The sequence below is a fragment of the Haliotis rufescens genome, unplaced genomic scaffold (genome assembly GCF_023055435.1).
Source record: "Haliotis rufescens isolate VD_foot unplaced genomic scaffold, xgHalRufe1.0.p SCAF_5, whole genome shotgun sequence".
In the NCBI taxonomy this organism is placed as follows: Eukaryota; Metazoa; Mollusca; class Gastropoda; order Lepetellida; family Haliotidae; genus Haliotis; species Haliotis rufescens.
In genome coordinates this window covers 51,145,755-51,165,072 of record NW_025964223.1, presented here as the reverse complement: position 1 = coordinate 51,165,072, position 19,318 = coordinate 51,145,755, and the positions used below count along the sequence as shown (strand labels likewise).

The 19,318-nt window shown below is 41.0% G+C and overlaps 1 protein-coding gene across 1 annotated transcript; it reads left to right on the top strand.

Moving 5' to 3' along the window:
* The first annotated feature begins 733 nt into the window (after positions 1-733).
* On the top strand, positions 734-3,408 carry LOC124126759. The gene is made up of 2 exons (XM_046490275.2): positions 734-757; positions 1,542-3,408. The coding sequence occupies exon 2, from the start codon at positions 1,548-1,550 to the stop codon at positions 2,346-2,348; it is 801 nt and encodes a 266-aa protein (XP_046346231.1). The 5' UTR covers positions 734-757; positions 1,542-1,547; the 3' UTR covers positions 2,349-3,408.
* Positions 3,409-19,318: the final 15,910 nt, after the last annotated feature.

Below are 19,318 nucleotides of genomic sequence, written 5' to 3'. Positions count from 1 at the left end.
TGTGTGTGTGTGTGTGTGTGTGTGTGTGTGTGTGTGTGCGTACAAGGAATGTGGCTAGGAGAGGGAGGTACGCACCAGTGATTAAACTTTGTTGACCCTTCCAAAATGCATCTTCATTATTACCACAACCCCTATAAACCCATCAAAGCAAAAGTGGAAAATTCAGATTATTACCATTCTATAATATTTCAAACATAGAAAAAAGGTTATTTTGAGCATGACCATTCTGAAATTACCCCTTCCACCACACATACACACACACACGTGCACACACACACCTGGACCAGTATCTTACAGCAATATTCCAGTCCTTATCAACCCCACGCCACTGTTAACACAACGACACAGACATCCCTCTTAATAAAACCCGAGCAATATCGCCCCTACCCCGACAGTTAGAGCCCACGATAAGCCCAATATAAGAAATGGCGGAACAATGCCAGACGAAGACCTCCTTGGCATTAACAAAACCAAACCCCCAAGCCAGATTTGAACAAATTTACGGGTGCATTTCTCTCGTGGCTTAATCTTGTGCGATAAGGGACTGCTCTCGGTGTGGATATCACAGAAACCAACAAGAGAGAGTGAACTCTTTATTGAAGTAGTTTATTTTCAGCATTAAGTCAAACATTTAATAGTCACGCCGCATTCAACCGTCGAGGCAGGCGCGAGTCTATATAAGAGTGTTGTGTTTGAACTCTGACTTACACAACACAATGCGGCCATAAAGGAAGGTACGTTCACTTTGACAGTACAGGTCTGTGTTCAGGGCGCCGTGGTATAAGGCTCATGTTGCCTACTGCCAATAGAACTTATTACCCACACTTTTCTCTCTAAAAGATGCACTTTTATTTATAATTTGGAGAAAATATTAATGTGACTTTATCTGATATCTGTATACGAAAACTATTCTTTTAAAACAATGTCTTCTTAAAGAAGCGAGATAGCTAGGGCATTTATACCCATACACTTGTGCTATGCGGTCATGAGTGTTATTCTCTAAAGTCAAAAACTTGATGACTGCTCGGTACTCGTTCTTTTCCATGTCCGTGTCCATTTGGACCCCTATCACGTTCAACACTGGCTGTCACTAATATACAAACCGTCATCAACAGACCAAATACACTTACAATGAACTACTCAAACAATGTACTACATTGACTAGTTCACTTTGTTATGGCCCATAGTTGAAAGATAGTCAGACTTAGAACTTTTTGTCCAGCCCTCGCACGCAGACAGGTTACGATATCAGCGAGTTTCTGTACCATTGATTACTGTATTAAATACACTAAATTAGTACTACTGACCACACTACGGTCAACAAGGGTGAGGACACTAAGATCAGTCGTTCTGACTTCTGTTTGACAGAGTTGGGGTGTACAGTTGCACTTGCAGGCGACCAGTGGACATTGTGTTCACTTAGTGTTACCGAAAGTGTTGAGCGCATCTCTTGCATACGTTTGAAGTTGATAAAATACACTAATGCTTGCATTGCATGGAAGGTACTGATATATCTCTCATACAATGAACTCATATTTCAGATAAAAATGGCAAGCATGGGGAATCGGCCAAAACGTCCCCGAACACGCCCCCTCGGCTACGTTCCAATCCGGAACCCGTCCTTCTTGGAAAGAGAGAAAACCGAGTTCAGGGACGGTCTTCAAACAATCTCCGACCTAATTCACTACGGGGACGGCATGAAGGCACGAGCACGATCCACCATGAAGACATCAACGAGAATGAACGACGCCAACATTGCCAAATATTACAACAATGTTCCCGATAGAGTGATCAGCCCTGAACTTAGAGAAAATGACGGACTGTTTCGACAGACGTCCTCAATATGCAACCGAAAATTGAAACCAGACAGAACTTCCTTGACTAATCTACAGTGCGAAGTCCTAGGCCCGTTCTTCTGTGCGGATTGTTCCAAAACGCGACGCCAAGACACGAACTGTGAGACTCACAAGGCAATGTATCCTCAAATTGCAGTTCACCAGCGAGCTCTAGTGGCACCTGAAAAAGTGATGCAGTTTAATTCCGCTATGTCCATGTCGTCCTTTAAAGACAAAAGGGTACTTTCTTGTGGATGCGTCGTCGATGTAGGGAATGCTCTTCACATACCTGTCGTTTACACACAGCACGACGTTCATAACAGGGTCAGACATGCGCACAAGGCCGGATGTAGCTTGGTACATAGAAAAGTTGTGCCGTCTACTAAAACGAACCCCGGCAGACTTGAATTGTTGAATACTGAGGAGCCGGAGTCCTACAACGTTGAGAATATCCGTGTCTCAGTTCACTTTAACTCGCCAACAGAAGAAGGAAAGCGATTTTTCAATGTTTAGGGATGATGGAGTGTGCCCTATCGCTGTTATAATGTTCGAACATTAGCTGGCATTGGATCTATAACATTACATTTTACTTTTGTTGTCGGAGTAAATTTCGTTTTTACAAGTGTAAAATGCTTTTGCTTATGCATGGGGATGGGAAATGTTGATTTATAACAAAACTGTGATCGAAAATATTGTAACTGTTATACTAGTATTTGGTATATGTAGGGGCCGTCGGTTAGTCTAGTGGTTAAAGCGTTCGCTCGTCACGCCGAAGACCCGGGATCCATTCCCAACAAGGGTACAATGTGTGCAGACCAGTTCTGGTTCCCCCGCCGTGATATTGCTATAATATTGCTAAAAGCGGCGTAAAACCATACTCCCCATATGTAACCGCTTATGTAGTAGGGTTTCGAATTTCAGAAACTTCAGTTAAATGTAAACTTTCTGACATGAAACATAAACTCTCATAAATGTACACGTGTGTTCATTAACTATTATTGCTGTGATGCTTAAAAGATATGAAGCCACGGATGGCCAAGTCGTCTAGGGCGCAGCAATTAGCTGCGCAGAGTTCCGTTCCTTGGGCCCGCCAGAAACCAATGGTTGTTGTGGGTTCGAACCCCGAACTCCCCGATTATGTTTCTTGGTTTGTCGGCAACATACTCGTCGGTTTCGCCAAAGTTATAAACGTCAGAGACCTGCATCACTTCAGGCATTCCTCCCATGTGAAGCTGTCACATTTTACTTTTGAATCCAGTCGACGGAGATACGTCTGAAAACAATACTTATGGGCTAGCAATAAAATAGACGAGGTTTGATTGTTTTTCCTGGAGGATTACGTCCATATCTAGTGCAATTTTTTTTATGTTTTACATCGCGTACTTATCATACCAACATAAGAAAACCATATAAGGATAACCTAGTTTATCCAGATTTCGTCCTGTAAACAACCGTGAAGATCCGGGGTAGAATAGGTCTTCAGCAACCCATGCTTGCCGTAAAAGGTGACTATGCTTGCCGTAAAAGGTGACTATGCTTGTCGTAAAAAGCGACTAACGGGATCGGGTGGTCAGGCTCGCTGACTTGGTTCATGCATGTCATCGATCCCAATTGCGTGGTTCGATGCTCATGATATAAATCACTGGATTGTCTGGCCCAGCCTCGATTATTTACAGACCGTCGTCATATAGCTGGAATATTGCTGAGTGCGGCGTTAAACAACAAACAAACCAACCAACCAACCTGTAAACAACTTTCCGGATTAAAGAATCTTTTTCACAGAGTATATGGCTTTTGATATATTATGTACGTAATGAAGAAAGACGCACAGGAGAGATGTTGACAGACTTATACGGTGTCACCAACACGTATTCAAGCGCTGCTTTCACTTTAGAAATAGAAATAATTTTTAACTGCCATCATATCATAATTTGTCACACCGACCGTATTGTCGTGATACCCCTGGCCATACCATGACGTCTATAAAATCGCGTTCTATCTTTCGCAGAAGAAAAACGCTAGTTTGCACTCAGAAATATTTACCTCACCTCGAATACATCCATTAAGGCAACTATAATTAACATTTAACCTGATAGCGCCCATTCAGGCATGAACGCACTGATATGATAACCAATAATCAATGATAATCACTTATTCCTAGGTTATTGTTACCAAGTGCCTCAATGTTGTGTCTGTTGCTATAAATGACACAGACACTATTCACATTATGACTCATTTTGTAATTACATCTCACAAACATTGAAGTCAGTTCGGCCATGTTGTTTTTTTATCTGGAGACACAATTATGTAGAAGCACACGCTATCACTAAAGCCTGGCTGAAATACAGCTATGCCACAAGAATCAGGTTAAAGATTAATATGCAACCAATATTTGTATCGAATGAGTGTGAGTGAGTGAGTTTTGTTTAAAACCGCTTTTAACAGTGTAACAGTTATATCGCGGCTTGTCAGCTTAATGTGGGAGGAAAGCTCGAAGTGATGCTGGTCTCAGACGTTTACCACTTCGGTGAAACCCATGTGCACGGGTATGGTGCTGACAAACCTAGAAGCATAATCGGGGCGAACCGGGATTCGAACCCACAATCATAGGTCTCTGGCGTGCCCAAGGGACGCAACTCTGCACAGCGAATCGTGGGGCCTTATACGACTTGTCCTCCCGTGCCCCCTTTGGATGGAATGACGTGAAGGAACATGGGTGACATTCACTTTATAATAACGAAACAGACAATAATAACGTCCTTACAGTCCCATTCATTAGAAAAGATGGTTAAGCACACATTAAGCACAATGATGAAGTAGGGTATCCCTTTACCCAACGGAAAACAACATATATGTAATTGTCGTAAAACCAATAATGAAGTAGCACAATATTTACTACCATTTAGTGTCTTAACATTTTCTGACATTAGTGTATTAACCACGCCAACATAGGCTACTGAATTATCAGTAAACAATAGAGGATGACACAATGCTTGATGCTGCACGTGCCAATCTTTAAATTGCTTCGAAATAGCACAAATATAGGATTTTGTCACATTTTTGTCTTGCATGACATATTTTGCTTCAAGAACGTACTGCTTGCACGAAACCAGGAGTAACAAAATCCATATTGATAGAGTATATGCCTTAAGCCTTGAATCCACAGCTGTGTGATTGAATTGGCTTCAGACATTGTACCCATATCGGGACCCGAACCCGGGTCTTCAACGTGACGAGCGGACGCTTTAACCTCTAGGCTACCCGACCGCCCCTCAACATCATGAAGTGATGTCAGCAGTACGTAGCATTGTTGGGTGGTCTATTCTGTAGAGAGAGTCTCATACGACACAAATATTTAATTACACGTCGCAGATAAACATTGTACCATACCCTTAAACGTTGCCTTATTCACTTTAAGATAGCTTTTACAAACGTTAAGCTGAACAGACTCTATTATCTATCAGTGAGAATTGCTCCCAATTTCACCACCATACAAAGGAAAGGTATTATCATTGCATCCAAAATGTAAATAGACCTGAACACCTAATGTTACCTAATGAATCAAGTAAATAGAAACATAAATGCCAGACATGTTTGAACTTTGCTCCGTATAAGTTTAGATGTTCAAACTAGTTCCAAATATCGATAAAAAGAAACCGTTACAATAGGGATACCATTATAATACAATACATAAGCACGTAGAAAACATGACTTTATTTTTTTAATGTTTATTCCCATTACAGTATAATTACAAATTTGTTCCAAGACACACACACATACAGAGAGAGAGAGAGAGAGAGAGAGAGAGAGAGAGGGAGAGAGAGAGAGAGAGAGAGAGAGAGAGAGAGAGAGAGAGAGAGAGAGAGAGATCAGAAATATCGTCAGCATTGATAAGTGCACATTCTTTATTTGAGGGCTGGGTTATGAAAGAAACATCTCGGCCCCCATCTTTTCCAGCCTTTCACGGCCCCGTTTCTTTTTATTACGAGGAAAAAACCTAATTAAATTGTATACAATTAAAAAAACTGCGATTTTATCAGAGTGTGTGTGATTGTTGTTTCATGCCGCAATCAGTATATCACCGGATCTGAGCCGGATACACCAAACACTGAAACAATAACGCCCGGGGCATTGGGGATCTATTTCGATTAATAATCACAATGGGTGGCGTGTTTGTGAGCAGGTGCCGATCAATTACAACATTAATGACAGCAGATAAATGTACTATTAAGCACATGGAAATGACAACACACAACGATACCCGATGTCACAGAGTAGACCCAGGCCGCCCACCCGGTTCTGAGAGTGAAGGTGGGGTCCTCTCAATCACGTTTATCACCCCTGTAATTAATGATGAACAGGCCGACACTGACATTACAGGAAACAGAAGGTCGAATCTACCCAATAACCATTAGATCCCTTTGTCTGTATAAAGTACTATCATTACTATTTGATAGTGATTCATAAACACATGCTCATGATGTAGTCGGAATGGAATTGTACAATCGACTCTGCTTTATGCAGAGATTTTTTTGGATATAGAAAGGGTTTTGTCGCTTTATTTTAAAACCACCTTTACGTCATGGCTATGAAATCGGATCACCTAATGCACTGCTTGTAATTGTGCATCGTGTTAAGCAATAACACAATCCATCCAAGCGACATTGTATGTTCCCGATCACCCTACATTGTATGACGTATTGCATGTGAAGATGTAACACAATAACCAAGTTTAATAGGAACAGTTCGGTTTTACTAATGTAAGTGTGATAGCTAGTGGTACATTTGGATACCTGTTGTTTTGAGGCTGTTGGTGAAAAGGGATGTACAATGTAGATGTTCAACATATACTTTGAGGCTTCAAAAGGAACGTTTATTTTGTTTGGATTTGTTGTTTAACGCCGAACACAGCAATATTCCAGCTATATGACGGCCGTCTGTAAATAATCGAGTCTGGACCAGACAATCCAGTGATTTACATCATGAACATCGATCCACGCAATTGGGATGCGATGACATGAATCAACCAAGTCAGCGAGCCCGACCAGCCGATCCCGTTAGTCACCTCTTACGAGAAGCACAGTCGCGTTTTACAGCAAACGAGCTCTTGTGCAAGTAATATTCATGAAGGCATTATACAAAAATAATGCATTCACATGTTTACACTTTACTAAATATTCCAAAGTCGTACATTTGACACTTAACAAACAACTTTTATGAAATTGCAAAGTCAGCATACATATGAATGAGTGAGTTAATGACAGGTTCAACTCTTCTATAGACAGCAGTTAAGTTATTTCAAAGCATGTCAGCTTTTTGTGGGAGGAAAGCTTGATGCTGTGGATGCAATAGAAACAACATTGCATAAAATGTTAGCGGTAATTGTGGTCATAGAGACGCGAGCATTATGCAAATCGTTACTGTATGAAGTCAAGTTGCTACACTGCACGATATTGCATATCAAATTAATAACAATTACCACGAATCGAAATGTCCTGTATACTGATAGAATAGAGAGGCCACTATTCCCGAACGTACCCAGCGACCTGTGCTTATCGTAAGAGGCGACTAAATGGATCGGGTGGTCAGGCTCAGTGTCTACCACTTGGGTATTCAGGGTAAGAATAAAGGTCCCAAGCAACCTATGCTTGTCGTAAAAGGGGAATAAATGAATCGGATGGTGAGCCTCAGTGACTTCATTGATTCCATGTCATCATATCCCAATGGCGTGGATCGATGCCCATTTTGTCAATTACTAAATTGCCTGGCCCAGACTCGATATTCCTTGCAATATTACGGTTTGGACTCTTTATCTTATTTATAGCAACAGGAATAGGAAAATGACTACACGCACTCTGTAAGTCTTTAGAGTTTAAGCGTACAACAGACACCCTACCTCTGCTGCTGCTGGGGTACCTTGGCCTTTGCCCTCGTGTGGACTCATAGCAGGTGCACCTTTCATCAGTATCGCAGTTTGGATGCAATTTTAGTTGTATCTGGAGACGAATATTAAAACTAAGTGTCACAACTTTATCAGTGTGGTTATCACGTTGAATGACGGGTAAGACGTCATGTTCACCAGGTCGACATAAGATCAGTATGTCCATCTGCTAGTGTCACTTCGAATAAGAATGGTGTGCAAGGCTGATCCGCAACTCATCCGCTCCCATCAAACCACTTTAAAAACCAAGTTTAGAATTAAACCATCTTAATTTCATTGCCATAATGCTATCTGAAGCTATTTAAGCGTGAAAGAAGCATCTTTCATAAATGATGCATAATCGATTTATAACTATTGTAATGTCCTTTCGATTAATAAAACCAAACTGTAATACTATCTGAAGTATCCACACTCTTAATACTGTGAGGTCCTTTAATTTTATGAGGACGTTACAAGGTACGAAAGGACTAGACTACTGACGTCACACCAACCAATTGAACGTGAGAAAGGCTATCAGTTTACAAAGTGTACGTATAGTTAAATGGCAGTGTATTTTGTTGTGTAACAATGATTGTTATGGTGTTACATTGTTTTGGTTGAGATTCGGGAAAGGGTCATTGCGTTGTGTTTGGGCAGTGATTAGTGGTCAGAAATTGAGTGCCATTTGATCTAAGCAGTCGTCAGGAAGTTACTATATTGCGATGCTAGGGTGTTATGTAACCTTCCGGTTACCGTGGACGGTGATAGCATATTGTGGAAACTACTTTAATGTTCTCGTGCCGATGGATTGGTGAGGGCAAGGTGGAACCTTACAGTATCTGGAAATAGACTGGTACAAGAGCGTGTTTACATATCTCTCACACACATCGCGTCGGTAGCAGCTTTCATGTGAGGATCGCCCACCATCCCTGATTCCCTGCCTAGCCCATCTCGGAAGCTTCACCACTGTCGCTGCTGGGTGAATATTTCGCCAGAGCCTACTTGTAGACATTACCACAAGCCAGGGCATATAATTTCTGAGTGTAGAAAGACTCAACAGTCATTCTTCCCCGAATGCTTTTGTGAATGTCAAGTCACAGCCATTTTGTGGTTCAGCTAATAAGGAGCTGGCTGTTCTAGACGAGTCATCAAAGTCTGTTGTGAGAGAGGAGTACTTACCTTTTGTTGGTTAAGGTTTTGTGTCAGCTAAAGGTGACAGTTCCAATGTTAAACCCGTTGACAGCTCTTCAATTGTCAATTTTGGTTGGCATTTTGCCACTTTCTGATGAGTCATCAGTGAACTCTGAGGTTTTTTTGTGGTTGTACCAGTGCACATCTCCATGTTGTGAAGATTTGTCTTGTAGAAACTCTACCTGTTAAAGATGTCGATTGCTCATTGGGAATGATTTGATGTTTGGTTGATCCTGTTGTTTGTCTTGAGCCTAGCACTTCGGAAAGTACTATCAATCTTGAAAACGAAATTCCAGATATTTTTCCTTCGTGTGTTGTTACTCAAGCTATGGCTAAGCACAGTTCTTCTGAGAATGATTCCAGGTTGGATTTGGCTGTCACGTTTATGGATCAATCTCTTGACCGATCTTAATGTTTGAGGGAGAGTACTAAACATTCTGACAGTATGGCCGTTGAGGAACCAGTTCTGGGTAGGGAGCAGTAAGATAACTTACAGGGGACAGATCCAGAACTCAAAGTTCTTGCCAACAAGGAACTCTCTTTAGAAGTATAGCATTTTGATGAGGAAATGGAGGCGGCCAGATGTACCTTCTGGAAAGTTTTCCATCAAATTGTTCTTCCAAATTCATATCGAAAGCCTGTTTTGAGTTTGGCATATGAAACTCCTTTGGCAGGTCATTTGGGTGTGAAAGTGACTTGTGACAACATTCTATCCCATTTCTTTTGGCCCAACGTACGGCATTCTGTGGCTGAATTGTGCAAAAGTTGCCATATGTGTCAAATGATTGCAAACCTAACTGTGAAACCCATTCCAGCCTTAAAGAACCTTTCAGCAGGGTCATCATTTATTGTGTTGGTCCTATGCCTAAGACTAACGCCACCCTGACACTTGCACGATTTTTGTTCCCGCAATGGCTCGCACTTCGGCGTGCCAATGATTAAAGTCTTCGGGAACGAGCGTAAGGAGAGTGTGAAGGATGCGGGGATGCGTACCATGTCGTAGAGAGAATTTCAAAATGTTCAAAAATTTGGCATGCATCAATTGTCGTGCCATGTGCGTGCCACTTGCGTGAACCATTCGTGAACACTGTACGAACTCGGTGCGAACACTGCCGACGGTGCGTGTCAATGCGTGCCATGGGAATCCACTACACGCTCTGACACGCCATGCCACGCATGGGTCACGAACTGTCCACGTTGTGGGCGCGCCTGTTCGCGCCGCGTTCACGCATTCGAGCGTGTCGCGGAGTGATCGTGCGGTCGTTAGGGTGTTGTCACGAGTTGTTCACGTAATCATCGAACGCCCAGCTCACGCATAGGTCGCGCACGTCACGAACCATTCGCGCAATGAACGAACTGCTCAAGAAGTGTTTACACATTGTTCGCGCGTAGTTCCCGACCAATGAGCGACGACGGCGCTCGCGTCAGTGCGTATGTTAGCGGGTCCTGGTCATTCTGCAACTTGCCAGCAAACGGACAACATGCCTTACAAGGAGAAATTCCGTAGAAGAAGGGGAAGACCAGTGCAAAAAAGACAGGAAGAGGAAAGGCCAGAGACAGAGAAAGAGACAGAGTTTGCCGACGGGGAGAGGGATCTTTCTCCTCCTTCCTCCTGCTCAAGTGTGGATGTTGTTCCACAGACACAACTTGAAGTTTTTACAGAGACTTAAATAGAACTGTCAAGTGAAGAAGAGCCCACAGTAAAACAGAAGAAGAGAATCAGAGTGTCCAAGGAAGAAATTCCTGAGTATAAGTGGACAGATGAGGGTACCATGAAATTAGCAGAATATGTAAAAGACTACCCACAGTTGTATGACAAGAGACAGAAGGACTGGCGCAATGGGGCACCACCCTCTGCCCCAACATCAACATACAGGAACTTATACCAAGGATCTGCAACAGCTATGAGTACAATGCTGTGGAAGCCATTGTAATTATAATAGAGGGAGCCTGCTTTGGGTGGCTTCTTCATAGCAACTTGCTTGCCGTCCAGGGCCCCCAGACAGTTGTGGTAGTTCCATCTGGAGCTGAACATCTCAGCAACCTTCTTCCACACTTCTTGAGTTTTGGGGCAGCTGAGCACTTCGTCCTTGTAGACCTCAGTGATGGCTTTGCACACCTCTGGTAAGAACTTGCAGATTGTACTTGCTTCAACTCTGAAGCTGTACTGTGGCCTTGGATAGGAATTTCCAGTGACTAGGAAGCGGAGGGTGGCAGCGAGCTTGAGTCCAACTTCAAGCAGTTCTCTCATGAATGTGGTCTCTTTCTTAAGGTGAGGGGTTAACTTCTCCACCATCTCTTGGAACAGGTCAGGTGTCATTCTCAGGTAATTCCTGTAGCCTCTGGGATCTTCCTTATGGAGTCCTGTCAATAGCTGATCATAATGTCTGAACTCACGTCTTCTCGCCAACCAATCCCTCACCCACACTGTCCTTGCTTTCCTTGTTCTAGTCAGGGTTGTCTCTTCTTTTTTCTCATGCTCTTCCTCTTGCTCTTGCTGCCTTTTCTCCTGCTCTTCAAGAAGTAATAGTCCTGCAGCTGCCAGATAGAGACACCTTCTCTGTTCTGCAATAGCAGTGTCTCTGGTATTCAGCATGTTGTATCGTCCACAGCGAGTCGAGGAATGAAGCGTCTCTTCTATTTGGAGTTTATATACATATGCCAATAGCGAGATTTGAAGCGAGCCGCCAAGCGGGACAAAGCGTGACCAAAAATTGCCACGACGACATCACGCATGCGCGAAGTCGTGGGGACAATGCGTGGAGATGCGGGAAAACAGCGGGAACTATGCGTGTCGTATGTGACAATGCGGGACATTGCGGTACGGAAGACGTGAACAATGCGCGAACAATACTTACCCTATACGTAAACAAGTCGTGCCATTGCGTGTCAGTGCGTGCCGATGCGGCCCATTTTTTGCCGTGCATTGCGTAGACATTGCGTAACTTATGCGTGTGCAGTGGGCGAACAGGGCGCTAAAGCGGCTTCACGTTCCGCTGCGTACCATCGAAATGGCACGCCTTGCCACGACGCATTGCGCGGCATTGCAGGGACAAAAATCGTGCAAGTGTCAGGGTGGCTTAAGTCAAGAAATCAGAACATGCTTACTATCATGTGTGCTTCCACAAGGTTTTCAGAGGCTATTCCTTTACGTAACACTACAGCTCAGATTACTATCAAGGCATCAGTAAAGTTCTTCACCATTGTTGGTTTGCCCAAGACCATTCAGTCAGATCAGGGCTTTAAGTTCATGTCAGGTTTTAACAAGCTGTGCACCAGCTTGGCATAACTAAGATTAAGTCTGGTGCATATCATCCTGAATCTCAAGAAGCTTTAGAGAGGTTTCATCAGACTCTTAAGAATATGATAAGGACTTACTGTTTTGAGACTGAGAAGGATTGGGATAAAAGCATTCATTTGTTATTGTTTGGAGTTCGGGAGTCCGAATATAAAACTTTTAGTCCTTTTGACCTTGTCTTAGGCCATGCAATTCGTGAACCTTTAAAACACTTGAAGGAGCACTGGTTTAATGATAGGTCGGAAAATATGTTGTTTTAGTATGTCTTATCATTTCGTGCTAGGCTTTCAAAAGCTTATGAAGTTGCTAGGGATAACTTGAAGGAATCCCAGGACCAAATGAAAGTACAATATGACAAAAAGTCTCAAGAGAGAAATTTCAGTCCATGCGATAAAGTCTTAGTATTTTTTGCCAATCCCTGGTCAACCGTTACGTGCTATATACCACGGTCCTTATGTGTTTGACTGAAAAGTCAGTGAAACTGACAATGTTGTAAAAACACCAGACTGTCGTAAAAAGACACAGTTTTGTCATGAAAGAAATGACGTATGTAGGCCTTATTCCGTTATGATATCCGGGACCGACTATACAAACAACACGTGTGAGGTTATATGCTGAGCATCTGATTTAACATGTTAAGTTCCCAAAGCTCATTGCTTCATACGACTAGCCATTTCATTTTTTGCAATTATGTTGTTGTTTTTTAAAATGACAATTAGGAAATTGCAGCATTATGACATTGGTAGGGACATATATTATCAATCAATGCCAAGGACAAGTTATGATATAGGCCCTTTTTATCACTAAAACTCGCAATTTTCATCACCCGTTTTTCATATGGATGAACACTCTTTCACGATTACATACAGACGTGTTCATATACTTCTAAGACCACCATATGCAGAAGACTGTGTTTCTTATGTTTAAACATGAACAATCTTTAACCTAAATTGATTTTCTCCACAAATTCGATCAAAACAGTGCAGATATTTAGTGCTATGGGCTGGTTCAAACTTAAAATACTCATCCCTTTTGACGAATCTTAGCTATGCTTCTGAAGAATTTGCAAGTTACAGAAGGACAGATCCTATTTGTCAGTCGTCTGAGTATGTCCAACATGTTTCATAACAATTTTAATAACATTTTAAACTTTGGATGACATTGGTAATTTTTCAGTGGGTCAAAGCCCTATGCAAATCTGATCCTGTGTCTTCTACAGCTGCGATGTGACATAATTTGTAACATTTCAACACTTAACTTTGACTCGACATTATGACATTCATAGGTTAACCAGTATCGATCTCCACCACAAGAGCATCTCACTTATGGATCCATTTCACTGTAAGGAGAAAATTGCCCAATTTCCTGCATGCATACTTAAAAGCTGTTCTGTGAGTAGAATCGTAAACCATATGACTCCAGTTCTTCGAGGCTTTGTCATTGATTACATCGTTACTTTATTGAAACCACACATACTGTTCCCTAATCCAACAGCTATTAACTCCCTTTGGCACGATATCCTCATTGATTTATCTGCTCAAATCGTGCTGATACTAATAAAGTATACAGGTCTCAATATTGAAGGATTTGCTGAATATTGGTTTGAAATAGGCTTGTATGATTGAACGGACGTGAGGTACCGTATTCCATCTTGTTTACCAAAAACTCCAGAATATTGAAATGATGAATATTAATACAGTTGATCCATACTTCTTTCTTTGGGTGGCCCGACATTGAGAATGTGCTTTTATTGTAGTCAGCGTTAGGCCGTGGCTACGACCGTGACAGAAGCCCTTGATGTGATAATGAGACGACGATTGAGCGGAGATTTATAGGAATGTTATTAACTTAGCGAGGAGTGGCCTCAGCCAATCGTTATGGGATACTTTAGCCGGAGCCAGGCTCCTCTCACAAAGTTTACTTAACGAATGGCTAATAGCAAAACGCCAGGCAGTTGAGAATTATGACATGTCAGAATACAAGTGGTTTGTTTGGAGTAGACCTTTATTAGTGGAACAATGTGTGTGTACCTATGGCGTGAGCGTGGACTTTGGGACATTATATGGTTGTGTGTGAACTGGAAAACACCAAGGAATTGTTGTTGTGTGTTGGATTAACTTGAATCAAGGAACCATTGAGGTTTGTGTAATTCTTAACCCTTTTATTACATTACGCTAGCAACCATGGCCAAACAGCGATGCTGTACATTCTCATCCAAGGAGAACCTTAGATGAGGATACTGATGCGAACCATGTGATGTCAGTGTTGTGTGGACGACGGGACGATAGTGATATTCCAAATATAGTTTCGATTACGACGGAGTCGCACTAATGGGAGAGATACTATTCTCACTGCAAAAAAACTATTTAAATCATATCTCTACATCAGTTAGTGACACATGTACGTACAAAATGTGCTATTAATCGGTTTTTGTGAAATTCTTTTCCCTTCCAATCCAAAATGGTGAAAATAGAGTTGATGGGAATCCAACCAGGGACTCTGTGTTCAAAAGAAGCAGAACAGAGCCTGTTCCGGAGAATGTCCAGTAGATCTTTAATTCCACGGGCCAGCTTATCCAAGCTCCCTACACCAAGTCCCACACTCAGACCGAACCTTACCACAAACTCTGTCGTGTCATCCAGTTTCACAGCCCTAAAGACTCAAGGCACCAAACTGACTGGGAGGAGAAGTGCTATGCTAAGTCGCGGATGCACCCCTAATAGTGGCCCTGTGGTGAAGAAAGGTGCTATGGGTGATGATCTGATGTGTAGGTTGTCACTGCCGTGCCCACATGGATGCTGCTACTGTGTGTATGGTAGACTCCTGGGCCCTGTTCGTGTATACATGTCCAACTTCACCCCGCAAAAGGATGAGAGAAAGATCAAAGGTATAAAGGATGGAAATGGAAAGAATGTGTTCCCTGTGTCTAGAAAACGTGACTTGAAAGGTCTTGTGTACGACCACGATACCTTCTCACTTCACCCGCCATTGCTGAACAGACGTCAACATACCGTTAGAGCTTTCAGAACATCCGGGTATCGACACATAACCGGAAGTTCCAATACTTCTTCTCGGTATCCAAGGATCTGGACTTCCCGAACTCGCCTCCCTCAAAGACTCAGTTGAAGTAGTCCGCTTATATCAGTGAATTACATAACTGAGTCGCTTCTAGTCTGGATATTATGTAATCGTCGGGTTTATGCATGCATTTAATGTTCGTGGGACACATCTTGTTACCTACCAACCTTTCCCCGTTGGTAAAACCAGTTGACACAAAGGTAATATTAAGTACGCAATTATATTTTCTAAAAACAATACACAGTCTCAATATACAGAGCGTGGATACTCTTTAGTGGTACAATAAGGTGATTGTATTTCTATTTTGACTTAACGAGAAAAACGAAAACTGATTTGTCTTCAAAGATCACATTTTATGTCAACTTTGTATGTATATTCTTGTCAACACTATTACATCATCGGAAAATGGACTTCAGGCGTGAAATGTAGATAAGTATAACATCCATTCCATTCTAATGTGATCACATATGGAACAGTCAAGCAGCTTCTGAAACATACGTGTCAATACATACTAGAGTGTTTCATGTATCTATGGCTGAGTTGGATATTGCTGCACTGTTGAATCATCTAAGCCTTTAGTAACCTCTGTATGGTTAATACGCGATGCTTTCGACTTTCACGATCCTAGTTATCCGGTCTCAAACATTCTTTCCACACGAACAAATATTTTAGCACTGAAATTAAAGAAAACAAATTACATTTCGTTTGTGAAAATCCGTGTAATGGCACGTTCTTTACAAACAAAAAACAACAACTCGTTTGCGAGAGCTATTTGGATGTAAAAAGCATTATTTGCTTAGGAAAAAATGATAGATACATGTGTTGGGAAGGTGAATGGATGGGTGTTTGATAGGTAAACAAATTTGTTACAAACGTACTAAGAAAAAAACATTGAACTTTGAAACTCGAAATGATGGAGACTATTGCATGTGTATCGGTTTATCAGTGATCCTAGACAAGCGGGTTGTCAGTACTAGGCTGAAAGGAAGAAAGTAATATAATACTTGTGAAAATGAAAATGTTAATACCATAGGCAGTGTACTATTAGCATGACAGAACAGGCATCCAAAGCAAATTGGTTTTTCGGATGCCCATACATATACTATAAGCCCATTGTGACAATGTAGGTTAATCAAATCTGCGACACAGTAGAATGAATAGTGCGAAACAAAGCCGTAGAAATCAAGGATGTATGACGAAAGTCAACTGACTTTTATACATTGGAATTGTATACGTTTAGCTACAGTTTACAATGGGGTATTGCTATATGTAATAATACCTGTTTCTGCTATCACTGTATCTAGTCAATGTTACAATAAATATGTCAACAATCACAATCAGGTGTATTTGATTTAATCTATTGTTCATCTGTGATAAATGCTCCCGATCTGCCGGGTGGTGACAATATATACATATTACATTTTCAACCCAATTTGCCGAATACGTGAGGCTATAGGCATTTTATATGTTTCAGAAAAAGGCGTCCGCGTAGAATTCTATGGACAAATTTTTATTCTGTAACTGTGGTCATCTTATATTTCATATTAAAGTCTATATGCAATTAAGAAATCCAAACAGTACAGAAACATATTAGCTGATCCTTTGATATATGTCAATATGAAGTGTCACAACAGTCGCAAATATTGGAACCGGGATATCGGTCGAGTTAAACATTCACTTTAATCAAATGTTGCATGCATGTAAAACCATGGACATGGTGAATGGACACGAGATATACTGTTGTACATATGAGATACATACAAAAAAAAGTTAGTTCCCTAAACATATATCAACCCACAAAGACAACAAACATCAATCAGAATTCATTTAAGAACAGCAACAACTATTACATGTACAACTAAAATAAACGACTCTAATCTACATGTATATATACTACTCAAAAGAAGTTAATGATCACCTGATTCTTTCATATTACTATAGTTAATCTCTCATGTCATGACAGATTGACTTTACCATTATGAAAGAATCGGTGATCCTTAACTTCTTTTGAGTAGTATAATTACAACAGGGTAACTTGAACCATGCAAGTAAATAAATTGTTGTATTTCTTGTAAATTAACTTTAAAATTATCATGTTCTTCTTCATTATCGCTAAAGGGGGTTAATGTTCAATGTCTTTCAGAGTGGGTCAAGTCAGTACATAATGTTGTAATTGGTAGAATGCACTGAAAAAGAGGAAACAGAAACGGAAAAAAACCTGGCTGCCCGACATGAAAGGTTTGTAGTTGTCCCCACTGACAAGGTCTCAAATAGCATAATAATTATATGAAGGCATTACTACCTTAATTGTTTGATCAAAGAACTTGGTATAAGTGACATATCAAATAATACCACGTATAAGGCCAGAATATTAACTGGTAAGAAATCTTCCACAACCATGCATCAGTACTATCAACTTTTGACCTGGCACTAAAACCTGAAGATATGTCCATTCCTCTTTTGAACTGGATTCCAAAGTTCCATAAAAATCCGTACAAAGAGAGATACATTGCTGGGTCAGGCAAATGTACCACAAAATCCTTGTCTCGGCGATTACCCATAATCCTAAATACAATCAAGGGAGGACTTTCTATATATTCAAGGTAATTTGGCCAAGATTTTCAATGATCTGATATCGTTCAATGACCATCAAATAGCCAGTCCCTTCCACCGTTTTACCCACCTGAACTAGAAATATAGACGACCAGTGAGACAGCTTCATCTGTTTCACATTTAGATCCATGTAGACATATCCAGAGTGACAAAACACTCTCCACAGGACTATATGTCAAGAGGAGTGACTTCAAATTTCCAATAGTAAACATTCCCTTCATGTCGAGCAATATTCCAGAAGAAATCTTCCAAAACCATTCATCAGTACTATCTAGAAGCTCCAGCCCATGGTGTCTACATATTACAGATTTTGAGGTACAATCGAGCATGCTCTTTCTACCAACACTTCAAAGAGCTTCATAATTGTCGTAAAACCAATAATGAACAATATTTTGGGGATACAACAATATTAATAACATTTTGTGACATTTGTTTATTAACCATGGCAACTTAAACACCTGACTTATCAGTGAATAATAGACGCTGAGACAATACTTGATGTTGCTCATGCCAATACTTACACAGCTAAGACATGACACAAATATAGGATTGTCACGTTCCTTCTTGTATGATTTCATGAAGAAATCAGCGTGTCCGTATTCCAACGAGAGGATCACAGTACCCGGTGCAAGGAGGAAACGACTAACATGACGATCGGTTTATTACAATATGTGGACTGTCGGATTGTGTATCATCCTACACCGACGGCATGGGTCGTTGCTCATGCTATCAACCACTGGTTTGACTGATCGAGATTCGATTATTTATGACAGCGAACATTTCTTGAAAGATGTATGACATTACCTTTATTATGATTATGAACAAAGAAAATAGTTGTAATGCAAAGACATATTTGATATTTGACAATATAATGTATCTTTGTTTTTGTTTTTGTGTATGGGGCTGTGAACATAACGCTAAAAATATTTTCTTCGTTCACATTAATAAATGTACAGATTAACGTGAAGTGTAACTTAAAATACATATAGATGTCGCCAGCCTGGTGTTTGAATATAGAGACTTGAGATGAAGATTACCTTGATTAAACTAAGCAAAGAAACCTTCATATAACCATACAAAGTCACACACAACAACATCTACACCATCTCGTACAACATGGTTCGCTCAATCACCCGCTTCCCTTCCATGAGTAATGCAAACACAAGAGCATACTTATGCATTAAGCTGTGAATTTCATAAGAAAAATATGAAGTATTTCTTTTGCTTCAAGAACGTATTAGTGCGGGCACAAACCATCTTGAATGACAATGAAAGCCGTTGAGCTGTTTCCCCGACTTGTTTAAATGAATAGCCAGCATGTGACTTTTTACCAGTCACGAATGGTGTATGTTTCTCAAGTTAGGATGCTTCAACTTGCTGGCA

Excerpts from the sequence above, each read along its gene's own strand:
- LOC124126759 (XM_046490275.2), top strand. The coding sequence starts at position 1,548 with ATGGCAAGCATGGGGAATCGGCCAAAACGTCCCCGAACACGCCCCCTC.